Source organism: Panulirus ornatus, chromosome 5, assembly GCF_036320965.1.
Source record: "Panulirus ornatus isolate Po-2019 chromosome 5, ASM3632096v1, whole genome shotgun sequence".
Classification (NCBI taxonomy): domain Eukaryota; kingdom Metazoa; phylum Arthropoda; class Malacostraca; order Decapoda; family Palinuridae; genus Panulirus; species Panulirus ornatus.
This window is the reverse complement of record NC_092228.1, coordinates 1,556,183-1,570,895: the sequence shown is the minus strand read 5'-3', so window position 1 is coordinate 1,570,895 and position 14,713 is coordinate 1,556,183. Positions and strand designations below refer to the sequence as shown.

Here is a 14,713-nt window from a genome sequence, read left to right as displayed (position 1 = left end):
CGCAGGGGTTGGCGATATTCGTTCCTGTGGGTCGGGGTGGCCCCGAGAATGGATGAAGGTGAGCAAATATGATTATGTACGTGTGTGTATATATGTGTACATGTCTGTGTATTTATATGTAAGTGGATGGGTCTTCGTCTGTTTCCTAGCGTTACCTCGCTGACACGAGAAATGGCGATCAAGTGTGTGTGTGTGTGTGTGTGTGTGTAGATTCACGAACATGAATAAAGAAGTATCTGGCAGCTTCGCGGACCGTGGTAAACAAATATGGCGGCCGGCCGGTTCCCCAGGGCGTCGGGATGGGGCGCGGATGGTAATATTTTGGTATTACCAGGTCGATGACATCAATATATTCCTGCTGCCTTTACTTACGATTTACTTACGGTACGTTAGTTACGATACAGATACATTACGTTACTTACAACCTGATCATGGTAACGAATGATGAATGAGAAAGATTTGTTAAAGGTAGGTAGACAATGGCGACAGAAATGACGCTGATTGTGTTCGTAAATATACGAAATCTGTGAAGTAATGTGATGCAGAACATAATGATCGGTGAACTGAATTACTATCAGCATGAAACAATATTATTGATCTAGAAATGGTAGTAAAGGTACAATGACAATAAAGCAATAAGTTGGTAACTTAAGAGAAATCAGATACGATCTTACGTATTTGATTAACCTATATCATATACGTATATGAAGATATTCACTGTTAAGGAAACATTTTAAATTCACCACAACTCGTATACTTTGATGAATCTATAGTATAAAGACAGGTTTACGTAGAGCAAACTTCCTTAAAGGTAATCTTTTGCCGTATGTTTATTGGTTTTTATAACTGTAGTAAGTCCATATAAGTTATCTTGCCTTAATGGGTTAGCCAGGCCAAAGATACGCCCTCAAGAACTTCACTGTATCTTAGTGGACGTATAGAGACGGTGGGTCTTCGGCAAACTTTGTCGAGATCTCCTTACATAGGCCAAGCCCAGTAATTAAGAAGGTTTAATTAAACGCACCGAAAAAGATCTGCTAATCGGCTTGTGCAGACCCCGGTGGTGATGATGTGTGCCTACGTTCAGGACACATAGTTACAGTGTTGAGATGCGGCACTGTAGTACTGTAGCTTCGTTAACCACAATAATGCTGTTCTCGAGTGTTGCATCATGAAATCACACTCTTATGTGGACACCTGGATCGCTGTCTCAACTGACAGGAATGAAGTGTCACATTTCCCTAATCCTCAGTACGCAACCGCGTCATTGAGCTTGGTGGCCACGCCCATACAATTAACACTATCGGAGTAGGTAACCTGATTGCATCCTACATGCTCGGTCACCTCTGAAGGAAGTCAGAGGATCGGTCAGGACACCTGGCCCTGGACACCGAGACAAACCTGCCGCATAACATGGACGACACACAGCGGGCAACAATGCTGTACTATATATGACCCGGACACTAGTGTAACATACAACGAAAATATATTCATGATGAAGATAACCAGTCAACTACGTTGTCTTGTACATAAACCTGCCATGTATTAGAAAGATCATGTCACTTACTCTGTTGCTGTAGAAAGTAATATAAATATTTACTCTCCTGAATTTAGAGTAATCATGTTTTTGTGTTTTTCAATTCCTCTCTCTCTCTCTCTCTCTCTCTCTCTCTCTCTCTCTCTCTCTCTCTCTCTCTCTCTCTCTCTCTCTCTCTCTCTCATCATTGCTTGCCGCCCCCGGGATGATCCGTCCCTTCCCTGCCCCGGGACATACGAGGGAAGCTGGACGGTCGTTATGTTGACACACCAGCCTTGCTGCTCAGTAAACACCTGATGCGACAAATGTTACCTCGTAGTCAGGGCACGACGCCAGGGTTCGACTCTCGATCGTCCCTCAGGTAGAAGAGTTTACACTGGCTGGGGACCAACATGGGTAGGGATGCTTGGGCACTGATCTATGACGAGGTCATCTGTTGAAGGACAGGACATAGAATAGGTCATCATGCTGGAGGACAGAACATGGGAGAGGTTATATGCTGGAGGACAGAACATGGGAGAGGTTATATGCTGGAGGACAGAACATGGGAGAGGTTATATGCTGGAGGACAGAACATGGGAGAGGTTATATGCTGGAGGACAGAACATGGGAGAGGTTATATGCTGGAGGACAGAACATGGGAGAGGTTATATGCTGGAGGACAGAACATGGGAGAGGTTATATGCTGGAGGACAGAACATGGGAGAGGTTATATGCTGGAGGACAGAACATGGGAGAGGTTATATGCTGGAGGACAGTTGTAATCTTCAATCCTAATCTTCAAAGAAGAATAAAGGGTTGTAAGGCAAATGGCCCTCCACAACCACCGCTCTCTCCGGCCAGCAACTGGCAGGAAAGTATCTGTGAGGGAAGGACCGTCATTCATTAGTGAGTGTTTTGACCTGACAGGAACACTGAGGTACAGGGAAGTGGAGGGATGTGGTCAGGTAGGGAGTGATGGTGATGGCAGTGGCAGGAGAACATTTTGTGTCCTGAGACAGGTAAGGTAGGAAGGGGATGTGAGGTGGTAATAGGAAGAAGAATGGAGGGAGGATGTGGAGGGCGTGACTGAACCCAGATGGTGAGGCTAGCACCACCCAGGGGGCCACTTATGCCAACTCTTCTCTGTTAAAAGAAAATGAAAGAAAACTGTTGCTATTTTTATATTCATTATGATAAGCGATAGAAAGCATCTCGTCTTCATCATCACAGAATATCCTGTTAGTCAAAATGTTGACGTAAATCATTTATGGCACATGGTGGACCTGGTGGGGGCTAGGCATTTGTCCCTCGACACCATACTGCATACATTTGATGGCCCGTAATGTGTGCTCATTTGCCTAAACATTACTAATGTTACTGGAGAATGTTTCCATCGGATGTGGCTATATGTAAGAGGTCATGAGTGTCAGAGTGATTCTACTGGGTTAGGTTGGTAGTCATGATAGTTTGAATTTCTTGAAGGATTTAAGAAACAGACGGCATTCTCTGACGGCTGGTAACTGTACACCAACTTGGCACACCAATACCTGCTCGTGAGCCACGTACATAGTGAGACGTGTGTTGGGTATTAGAATTATCTTCAACATTCAGAGGTGCTCAAAAAAAAAATTATTTTGTGAATATAACTAAACGTTGACGGCCTTAATGACCCTGGCAGTTGATAGACCTAAAGCCCAAATAACCAAACATCCTAACAACCAATGAACCAACCAACTAATATATCTCATAAGAAAGATCAGGTGGCGCCACACGAGGAAATATCGGGTATTATTTCTGTTCACATAAATCTATTTGGTGATGTCAGATGTTACGTCTGGTCGATGTTCGGAAATAGTTAGATTCATTCAACCAAGTGGCACTGTTGACTCACTCTTGTGTCGGATTTATGTAAGACATGACCAATGTACTGCATTGGTGTACAGATCTGACTGCCTGGCAACCTCACACACACACACACACACACACACACACACACACACACACACACCTCAACAGACCATCAACCACACATCCCTCCACAACCATCATCAACCACACATCTCAAGTTGACGAACAAACAACCAACGCTGGACCTGTGTTTACCAACGACCCCAGCCTCCTAGGGTCGCCCCTAACGAGCAAACGGTTGTTTAATTACCTTGTTGGGTCTGTAATCGCTCAGGATTACGTGTAATTCACTATGTGGAGGTGGAGGTCCGGAGGCCGGGGTGGAGGGGACGCCAGGTGGAAGCAACTGGGAATTTTGTGCTTAGGGAGAGATCTACTGGAGGGCCTGGTGTCGGAGGAGACTGGACGAGAGAGGGCGGCGGTGATAGCAAGGTTTTTACCACAGCAACTCCTGAGATGAGGTAGTAGAGGAATGTTACAAGTGGTGTGATGTGGGCAGCTGTTGACGTGTGTTGGAGGATGTGTGGTGGAGACTTGACGTTTGTTGGAGGATTTGTGGTGGAGACTTGTTGACGTGTGTTGGAGGATGTGTGTTGGAGACGTGGTGTTGAAGAATGAAGTATTTCTGCTGTACTCAGCCAGGAGAGAACTGCTCCAAAGGAAATGAAGATATAAACTGGAGCGACACGTTTTCTGTTCAAGGTGAAGACATCATGTGTGCTTCACTTACCTTTGTTACCACGACGAATGTCACGTGATGACAAGATAACGAGGTCACAGCAGATATGGGATCAAACTGGATCAGGTCCTGGCTAGATGTGGGTTCAGGTTCGGTTAGGTCAATATGATAGTGATTAACCCTTGGGTTTGGAGGATTCGAACCCAGGTCTACCGCGCTGCAGGTCGTTACGTTCTCCAGTGGTTCACGAGGTGTTCAAAGCTTGTAGTCTCAGACCAACCAGTCACGGGTGTACGAGGACCAGTCACGGGTGTACGAGGAAGCGCGTCACATGCCGTGACCTGAGAGGCTGGGGAGCGCCCGGGACCGCACGGGTCGTGGTGAACATGAGGTGAGTCTTGTAACACAACGGTAAAGTTGGAATATCTTTATCATGCACGATATCATGCACGGGACACGTGAGATGCATGATAATGATTCATCTATGGACGAGCAGGATTCGAACCCAGCTCCCGATGAAGAGTTACCGTTATGTCATAACATTTGTTATACGGAAGGACAAGGAATATGGCAGGTTATCCTGCCCAGCGGCAGACTGGCACGCTACCTGCCTGATTGCTTGCTTGGGTTCGAATCCTCCTGACCCAGAGGTAAATTGCTATCTTCTGTCCCACGTGTCCAGTACATGTCACGGACGTGGAGGTCTATATGTTCACAAATGTGTGAGGAAGAGGTCGAGCTGGGGTCAGGTGGGCCTCGCATGATCCACCAGACGTCAGAAAATGAAAGATTTATGTAGACTAAGTTGAGGCACGAGGTGAGGGAGGGAGGGAGGGGTATGCATGTAGAGGGAGTAGGAGCAAGGAAGAATGTGAGTGAGGGAAAGATGATGGTAGAGGGAGGGAGGTTTATGAATAGATAAAGTTAGAGGATTGGAGAAAGTAGGCACTGAGAGAGAGAGAGAGAGAGAGAGAGAGAGATTATAAGATGTTGTGCGTCCTCAGTGATGGAACCCGCCAGATCTGGTGCATCATGTGGTGACGTAATGTGTGGTCGTGGGTCGTAGATAGATTTAGTGTAATATCGAATTCTGTTTTCTATTCAGGTTTCGTGCGACGTTTTCTTAAGGTGGACTGATCCCCCATAGGGTAATTAAAGGGTTCAAATGGCGGTATAATTAGGAGAGAAGAGAAGCGAGGGTGGAGGGTAGGCCTTGCAGGTTTACCTGTTATATGAGTGTAGGAACTGAACGGAATGTTGGTCTATTCATTAATCTTGTCCTATTGAAATGTTGCCGAGCCTCACTGCTTATAGCGATTCGGGGCTGTTAAAGAGCCCGGAGGTCCAGGGTCAGCCACAGTGTTGACCCTAATTGGCTGGGTAACTGCTGGTTTAGTTCCTTTGATGACTTGCAGGTAACCTGGACCTACAGGTGACCTGGACCTGCAGGTGACCTGGACCTGCAGGTGACCTGGACCTCGGGTGACCTGGTCCTCCTGATGACATCCCCACGTTCCCCACAACCATGGAGCCCGGGCCCACCTCCCCTCCTGCTGTGACCTAACAAGTGGTTCGTTGTGTCATCCAGGCAGACTTCCTGCCCCACGACGCTCATGTGTGGCCACAAGTGGTCGTGCTTGTCTTGTGTTGTATTATAAGTGATGGTTGTCACCTCATGTAACGCTGAGAATTTGTTACAACCAAAGATTTCAATTGTAATGTTATAGTTTCAAGTTTACCAGGAAATCATCTGAACTGAAGCCATCCTTTTTTTTCAAATGTTTTTTAGTTCTTGATTATTTATCATTCTTTTCCAAATTATAATTTAGGGAAATGTGAAGAGTTGACCGGGAGTTTTAGTTTTTATATCAAGTAACGAAAATGGTTAATAAACTTGGTAATGAAGAACAAACATTCAACTTGGAGCTTCAACGAACTTACATTTATCTTGACATATAAAAAAGGAATTTTTAAAATAAATGTGAGATGGGTTTGATTTATTCTTCTTTTTATTCAATCATGAGTCAGGGATTTGATGAAGTCACGAGTCAGGGATTTGATGAAGTCATGAGTCAGGGATTTGATGAAGTCATGAGTCAGGGATTTGATGAAGTCATGAGTCAGGGATTTGATGAAGTCGTGAGTCAGGGATTTGATGAAGTCGTGAGTCAGGGATTTGATGAAGTCGTGAGTCAGGGATTTGATGAAGTCATGAGTCAGGGATTTGATGAAGTCGTGAGTCAGGGATTTGATGAAGTCGTGAGTCAGGGATTTGATGAAGTCATGAGTCAGGGATTTGATGAAGTCGTGAGTCAGGGATTTGATGAAGTCGTGAGTCAGGGATTTGATGAAGTCATGAGTCAGGGATTTGATGAAGTCATGAGTCAGGGATTTGATGAAGTCGTGAGTCAGGGATTTGATGAAGTCATGAGTCAGGGATTTGATGAAGTCATGAGTCAGGGATTTGATGAAGTCATGAGTCAGGGATTTGATGAAGTCACGAGTCAGGGATTTGATGAAGTCATGAGTCAGGGATTTGATGAAGTCATGAGTCAGGGATTTGATGAAGTCATGAGTCAGGGATTTGATGAAGTCATGAGTCAGGGATTTGATGAAGTCATGAGTCAGGGATTTGATGAAGTCATGAGTCAGGGATTTGATGAAGTCATGAGTCAGGATTTGATGAAGTCATGAGTCAGGGATTTGATGAAGTCATGAGTCAGGGATTTGATGAAGTCATGAGTCAGGGATTTGATGAAGTCATGAGTCAGGGATTTGATGAAGTCATGAGTCAGGGATTTGATGAAGTCATGAGTCAGGGATTTGATGAAGTCATGAGTCAGGGATTTGATGAAGTCATGAGTCAGGGAATTGATGAAGTCATGAGTCAGGGAATTGATGAAGTCGTGAGTCAGGGATTTGATGAAGTCGTGAATGTAAGAAACTCGAGCAGATTTGTTATTCTTAAGTGAAGATGTAGTCCACACGAGGCTGACTTTCCATTCAGTATGTGTTCTGTTCTTCATGTTCACTGTTCTCTGTCATACTTCTCTACTCTCTCTCTCTCTCTCTCTCTCTCTCTCTCTCTCTCTCTCTCTCTCTCTCTCTCTCTCTCTCTCTCTCTCTCTCTCTCTCTCTCCCAACGAGCTTCCGTTGGTTAAGCTGTCCGGTGCTAACGAGGCCATTCACGATACCACCATTTAGATGTCATTCAGTGACCAATGACATGATAAGGTCAAGTGGGCACTTCAGGCGGAGCGAGGCACATGTGAAGGCGGTGGTGAGGCCTACAACATGTGAGTTAAGACATCAACAACAATAACAACAACAACAACAACAAGGTGTCTACAGTGTCTGTATGAGTGTAGGTGATGGTAAGCTGTTGTAGATCAATCTACAACTAATCCAATTAGTTGTAGAAGACGTCAGATTATGTTGGATAATTCACGGGTCAGGGGTCGTCAGTGCATGTGACCCTGGATGAGCCTGTGGGAGGTGCGCCAGGGGCAAGATAATGTCACCCTGATGACCCTGGAGTGTTGCCTTCTTTGGTAACAGAGGTCAACATGATGATGTAAGGGAGGTCGTCCTGGTGGTCATCCAGTGAATGCAGAAGCGACGATCATTGTATTCACGTGAAGGAAGGAAGGATGAGGGGGGGGGGGGGCTGTGGTGTCAGGCTGGGAGGGTGTCGTCAGGTGTGGGGCTCGGGACACGTACGTCAGGTGTGGGGCTCGGGACACGTACGTCAGGTGTGGGGCTCGGGACACGTACGTCAGGTGTGGGGCTCGGGACACGTACGTCAGGTGTGGGGCTCGGGACACGTACGTCAGGTGTTGGGCTCGGGACACGTACGTCAGGTGTGGGGCACGAGACACGTACGTCAGGTGTGGGGCTCGGGACACGTACGTCAGGTGTGGGGCACGGGACACGTACTGACGGAAAGACGAGGGTGTCTCTAGAGGGCGTGGCGCAGGCGGGAGTATTCCTTGAAGGAGGTTTTGAAGTTGTACATGAGTACTGCAAGAGACCACGGACCTCAGCGCTGTCATCATAGCGTACTTACATACAGTGTTAAGTTGTATACTTTTCAAGTAACATTATAAAGTATATCGCAGAACGTGGATTCCATCGATGTATCAGACTACGTTACCCAAGCTACGGGTCCTGCTGGAGACGCTGACGTTATCAGTTTCATTTCACTAACTCATGTTGTCACCCCGGGAGCCAGGCAGCTCGGCCACGTCTACGATGCCTCCCACCAACACATCCAAAACAAATCCGTTTCCGTTTTGTATGCAAATTACCGCAGTACCAGGACACTGGCACACCAGCGACGGCCAACCTCCCGCACTTGTCTGGCCTGATGACGTGGTGGTGTCTTATATGCTCGTACGATGGGAACAGTCTCGAAGTCTGGCCATATGTAAAGCTCGAGACGTAAGCTACGCTGGCCAGTGGGAAACTCTCGTAGGTAGCGAGGTAATCTCCCTTCCTTCCCCTCTAATGGTCTCATTGTATGCGGGACGTTCTCGTCATCAAGTTTCGTCGTCGTACTGAAGAATTGTGAAGTTGGTTTGTGATTCTCGGTGGCATTAGCGAATGACTTCCAGTAATGGCGGAGCCCGAGTAGGGGACTGCCACTCCTGATTACACGTAGAAGATCTTTACTTCCCCTTCCTTCATCCTGGCCAATCATCATTCCTCGAAAGACGACTAATTTCGAATACTTTTTTGGTTGACCCGATGGTGGAGGTTGATTCCTTGTGTCGTCTCCCTTGTGACTGACTGATGCCAGGTCAGCCCGAGCCTGCTGGGGTAGTGGCTGGCTCACTATGCTGGCCGAGACCATTGTCTGGTCCTCTGAACAATGTTTACAACGACGTAATACACTCAACTGCTCTCTCATCAAAATGCTTCTTTCAGAATCCTTCAACAACTGACAGATACTTGTTGATATAGAAACTGAGGACCAATATATATATATACTCGTACAGTAAAGTTGATCAGTTCGTTAAGATTGATGTTTCTTTCTGACATCTTGAAAGCATTTGACGGTGTGGCAGAGTCCTTACTGTGTAAACTTCCTGCCTTTAGCTTCCTTGATTCGTCCTCATGTTTAGTGGACAGCTTCCTCCTGTGTCGCTCAACTGCACTGGTCGTGGATGGAGCCACTCCTCCCCACCTTCTGCCCCTCAGCCATTCTGTCATATCGCTTAACCTTTTTCCTCTATCCTTAATTGATCTGTTTTCCTGAACCAACTCTGTAAGCTCTTGCGCTGGTGAGCCAACCCTATACGCTCTTACGCTGGTAATTCCACTTTAAGCATTTCCGCTTACTCCCCCCACTCCCCTCCCACATCCTCGTACGTGTATTTTCTCGCACTGAACTTATGACTCTCATTATAATTTGAACTTTTGCAGTATATTTTAACGGAAAAGCTGTATTCTAGTCAAATATATTAACACTGAAGTACAATTTCTACATCTTCCTCATTCTAAATGTCATTTTGTCTTCCTGTGATAACACTAACGTGTTGGGCATGATATTTTCCACACTCTCTCCTGGCAATCCATCGTCATCATCATCACAAAAATCTGCTTCTCAAAAGCTGGCGATGTGGCGTACGTGCTGTGAATACTTCCCTTGTGGGGAACTGTATTATGTGCATAGGGCTGTTATTCTCCCCAGTATGAAGCATTGCTCACCTTCCTGGCGTGTATCTTCACCCACCTCCTTGTTCACCACAACGGAATCCAAAGCCTTTAGTCTCATTAATTCTTCCGGCATCACCTCACTCCAGCCATGCCTTACGTTCCCGCTGCTGCCCAGCTGTCCTACTCACACAACCTCAGCCATTACTGCCATGATCTGTCTGCGTTGTTCCACGTAAGGTTGGAACCCGCACAGTTTGTGTGTGGAGACCAGCCACACGAAGACTGACCGTTATGATCGTGGTAACTCTTCTTCCATCGACCAGCACAGCTACTGGACTCGTCCGTCACTCCTCTAACCCCCTCCCAGTAACCTCCCCGCCATTAACACTCAGGTCGACGTACAGTCATCGTCGAAGTTCTTGATTGATATCTTCATTTTTCTCCCCTTGAGATGATCATGATTAGGGCACGTTTTGCTCTTGTCACGGCGGTCACAACAAGATGAGAATCTGTTTTACATAATAGATCTCTGAATATACGAGGCGCCGATAAATCCCGCCAACGCGAATGGAAAAATATAATTGCGTCCGTATCCGCCAGGGAAGGGAAGCCGCTGTTCCGCTGACCCTCCGCACCCCCTGACGCGTAGAAACTCCAGGAAACATTGTCATCAGATCATCTCCGTCACTCAATCAGATTTAGCCAGTGGAGTGTGGAATCGGATTCCTCTCTTGCCAGGTTATCAGACCTGAATCTCCGGTAACATAGAATCTGACTATCAATTACGAGGCTCAAACTAAATCCCGGTAAAGGCTTGGTGACCTTGTGATCATGTTTTATTAGGCTCTTACTGTCTGAGGACTAAGAGTGTTACCTCAAAAGATGTCAAGATAGGTAGCAGTTAATTGGTGTAATTTTGCAACCTAGGAAGTTTGACCCAACTCCTTATACTGTCGTTCAGGGAATCTAATGGGGGCGCACATCCCTCTTTCTCTTGTGAGTTTTTTCATTTACACAAAAATTCAAAGGTTCACTTGGTGTCCGCCAGGTGGACAGCCCACCTGCTTCCCTGTTTTTCATTTTCTAATTTTCAAGTTCTTCTGTTTATCCTTTTACTCTTCGCGTCACGTCTGACGTGAGGAACATATAGTCTTACATGCGACCAGCAGGAACATGTGTCCGTCAGGTTTGCCTGGTGTACTTGCTATATGTTGTAGTCTTGTTGTATTATAAGTGTGGCAGAGCCTCAGTTGGCCATGGTGGTGGCTGCAGGCACCATACCATCCATCGTCTGGCCGTCAGTAATAACATGTTGTTCTGATCAAGATCAGAGGATAAGATACAAGTCCAGCACTTCGCCGTCGGCAAATTGTTTAATAAGTTATTAGACAATGTGTGTGTGTGTGTGTGTGTGTGTGTGGATTTGAGTTCATAAGTTCATACACAGTTCTTTCTCTGAATCCATGTTCTTTACGTGAGTAGTGACGTCAGACGTCCGTAGATTTTAATGTTGTATTGTTACCCAACCGTCGTTATGTACGTATGTACACTGTATGGAGAGTGTCATTCCCTTTCGTAGTTTCTTTGTGTTGTTTCTGTATAGTGGTTACCTTCACTAACTTTCACCGTACAAAAAAGGAAAAAAAAGATTTTTGGTAAATTGAATCACTTGGTACTGATATGTTTTGATAGTCGTATGGTAAGTCATCCTGGAGGTGGATGTTGTAATATAACTACAGACCGGGCTGAAAGTTAGAACATTATTGTAGAACATTTGTATTTACCTGAATGTTGGATCTTACGGTCCACATGTAGTGTTGGCCAACCATCCACACCAAGTGTTCACTATCAGCTTGATGAGCTGAAGTTTGTTTACTGCCCAGACATTTTATCTCCCATGATTCTCTCTCTCTCTCTCTCTCTCTCTCTCTCTCTCTCTCTCTCTCTCTCTCTCTCTCTCTCTCTCTCTCTCTCCCACACACACACACATAGATCCCTCCTACTCCACATCCGAGAGTTCCCATCCACACTTTCCAAATTTCTTTCCTCCCTTCCTTCGTTCCGTCCTTCCTTCCCAGCCTTCCTTCATTCCCAGCCTTCGCTTGCTTCCCCAGTTCTCTCCCCACTCCCTCACACAAGTTCCTGAACCCTCTCCTCCCCAGCCTACCACTGGGTACACCTGCCCTCTCTCCTGTGTGATCATCGAGAGATAGGTCAGACCTGCCTTGTGAACTCTCTCTCTCTCTCTCTCTCTCTCTCTCTCTCTCTCTCTCTCTCTCTCTCTCTCTCTCTCTCTCTCTCTCTCTGGATTCTGCTGCGTCGTGCGGTCACCAGCGAAACAAATCATAAGACAAAATTTAGAAAACATCTCACGAGTAAAGCCAGACTGCTGCTCTACGTTATGAAGTCATTTCCTTCTTGCTCTGGATGTAGTGTTCTATCGTAAACTGTCCTTGGTACTTCCAGGAACAAGACAGTTTTATAGTTGTAGATGAAAAGATGATTAACCTTCTCTCTGAATCATTTTTATCATTCTTTCATACAACGGCCTCTGCTTACATGACCATTGGCCTGTCCGATGCTGTTAATCAGGTACACATACATACACTTCTTGCATAGTGTTTGGTAGTGATGGTAGCATAACGACCACCTGCTCATAACCAATACATATTATAATTTACATTGAATTTGATGGCATGTTTCCTCACACAGTTTGCTCGTAGTAACATTATGGTAATGACCTCAACTTTGTAGTGGTCATGACGACCCCTCACTGGTTGTGGTCGTGACGACCCCTCAGTGGTTGTGGTCATGACGACCCCTCAGTGGTTGTTGTCGTTACGACAAACCCTTCAGTGGTTGTGGTCGTGACGACCCCTCACTGGTTGTGGTCGTGACGACCCCTGAGTGGTTGTGGTCATGACGACCCCTCAGTGGTTGTTGTCGTTACGACAAACCCCTCAGTGGTTGTGGTCGTGACGACCCACGTGTTCTGATCTCCAGGAGTCATCATCCTCGCTGCTCATCAGAAAACATCCTAATTACCAGACCCAAGGTGACCCAGTCTCCCTCCCTCACTCACACACACACAACCCCAGAACGAGGTAAATCTCCACCGGTGAACCACTGCTGGCGGTCGTCCCGGCCCTGGGAAACTCTTAACAGTTAACAGACAGTCGTCGATTAAGCGAGGCAGCCCACCCCCTGCCAGGCGTCTCTTAAAACTTGGTCGTCAGTCGCTGGCTGGAAGCAACAAGTTTCTCGCTAAGTTTGGCACCGTCAGTTTGTGGCAGTTTAAAACATGACTTAGTTTTCCCTGGTCAATATGATCTTGGCTTCTTGTATGTCATTGTTGTGCTGAGGATATTTAGGTCCATTCCTGATCTTTTGTATTGTACTTCCAGTTTTTTTCTATGTGGCTAAGACACCACGGACAATGGAGACCCTAATCAAACCCATCTCATATATATATATATATATATATATATATATATATATATATATATATATATATATATATATATATATATATATATCCTAGCCTGAACCAGCTACCCATTTTATCGACCAACCTCAAGGGGTTGATGAACATGTGGTTTGACTGTGGGCCGACTGCCGTAACCAGGATGTAAAGCGATACCCTGAGCTTGGCCGGCCCGCGAATGCGTCACGGTCAGCAACGCTAACTGCTACATCCGGGACCAGGCCGTTACTGACAAGAGCTCTTGCCAAATGTTAAACGCACGTACACACACACACTTACTGACGCAAGTACACACTCACACTCACTGACGCATGTACACACTCACACTTACTGACGCACGTACACACTCACACTTACTGACGCACGTACACACTCACACTCACTGACGCACGTACACACACACTTACTGACGCACGTACACACTCACACTTACTGACGCACTTACACACTCACACTTACTGACGCACGTACACACTCACACTTACTGACGCACGTACACACACACTCACTGACGCACGTACACACTCACACTCACTGACGCACGTACACACACACTCACGTACACACACACTTACTGACGCACGTACACGCTTACACTAACTGATTTTCTATTTTCTTTTTTCCAGGACAGACTACGATCGTGAAGTTTAGCCTCCTAATACGCAGCATGGGCCCCATCTCTGAGAAAGACATGGTAGGTTACTCACTAAGTTTCATATATGTAAACAATCGTATGCACGGCAGTGTGTCTAGTGCCATGTTATTGTTGTAAGTGTTAGTTTGTTGAAGCGCATGTCTTACTCTGATTGTGTCAGTTAATATGACTATTTTTTATCATTTTTATGCCATCAGGATCGTATGCTAACCTAACCTTGCTATCTGTCATATGTCCCTACATCTTCCCATCTAATATAATGTGTAGCTCATCTCCCAGCCATGTCAGACTGTACCATATCCCAACTGTCATGTCCCATATCCCAACTGTCATGTCCCATATCCCAACTGTCATATCCCATACCAAAATCACGGTATTTCTATCCCCTCTCCACTTCCAGCCACTCTCCCACAACCCCTACCTATTCCCTTCCTATGCCTTACTAAACTTATCGTCTCATCCCATCCCTTCCCGAGCCCAACATGTCCCAGACTGATCCCAGACAGATGAAGGGTTATTTCCAAACAGTCGTCACAACGGTCATCCTGTGGTCGCCCACTAACCCGCTCGTTACCTGTCTGTTCCTCACTGACTGGCAGGTGCCCACGTGGAGGGTCATGAACACCTGAAGGTGTTCATGTAGTCTCAACTGGTAGTTATACCTTGCCGTTGATGACCTTAATGACCCTGGCTGATCGTAGGCCGAAAGCCCAAATCGCCAACTAATCAATCAGCTCTTTCCTCTTCATTTTTCTTGTCTTCCTTCATTGTTTCTTTGTTTTCGACTCTCTCTCTCTCTCTCTCTCTCTC

The 14,713-nt window shown here is 46.1% G+C and overlaps 1 protein-coding gene across 4 annotated transcripts in view; it reads left to right on the top strand.

Annotated features, from left to right (window-relative positions):
- LOC139747069 (gamma-aminobutyric acid receptor subunit alpha-5) overlaps positions 1–14,713 on the top strand; it is a 95,364-nt gene that overhangs the window by 58,590 nt on the left and 22,061 nt on the right. For all 4 annotated transcript variants that reach the window (XM_071658872.1, XM_071658864.1, XM_071658889.1 and 1 more), the window contains exon 4: positions 13,875–13,942. In XM_071658872.1, coding sequence (XP_071514973.1) covers positions 13,875–13,942 — 68 coding nt within the window. The remainder of the gene's footprint in view (positions 1–13,874; positions 13,943–14,713) is intronic.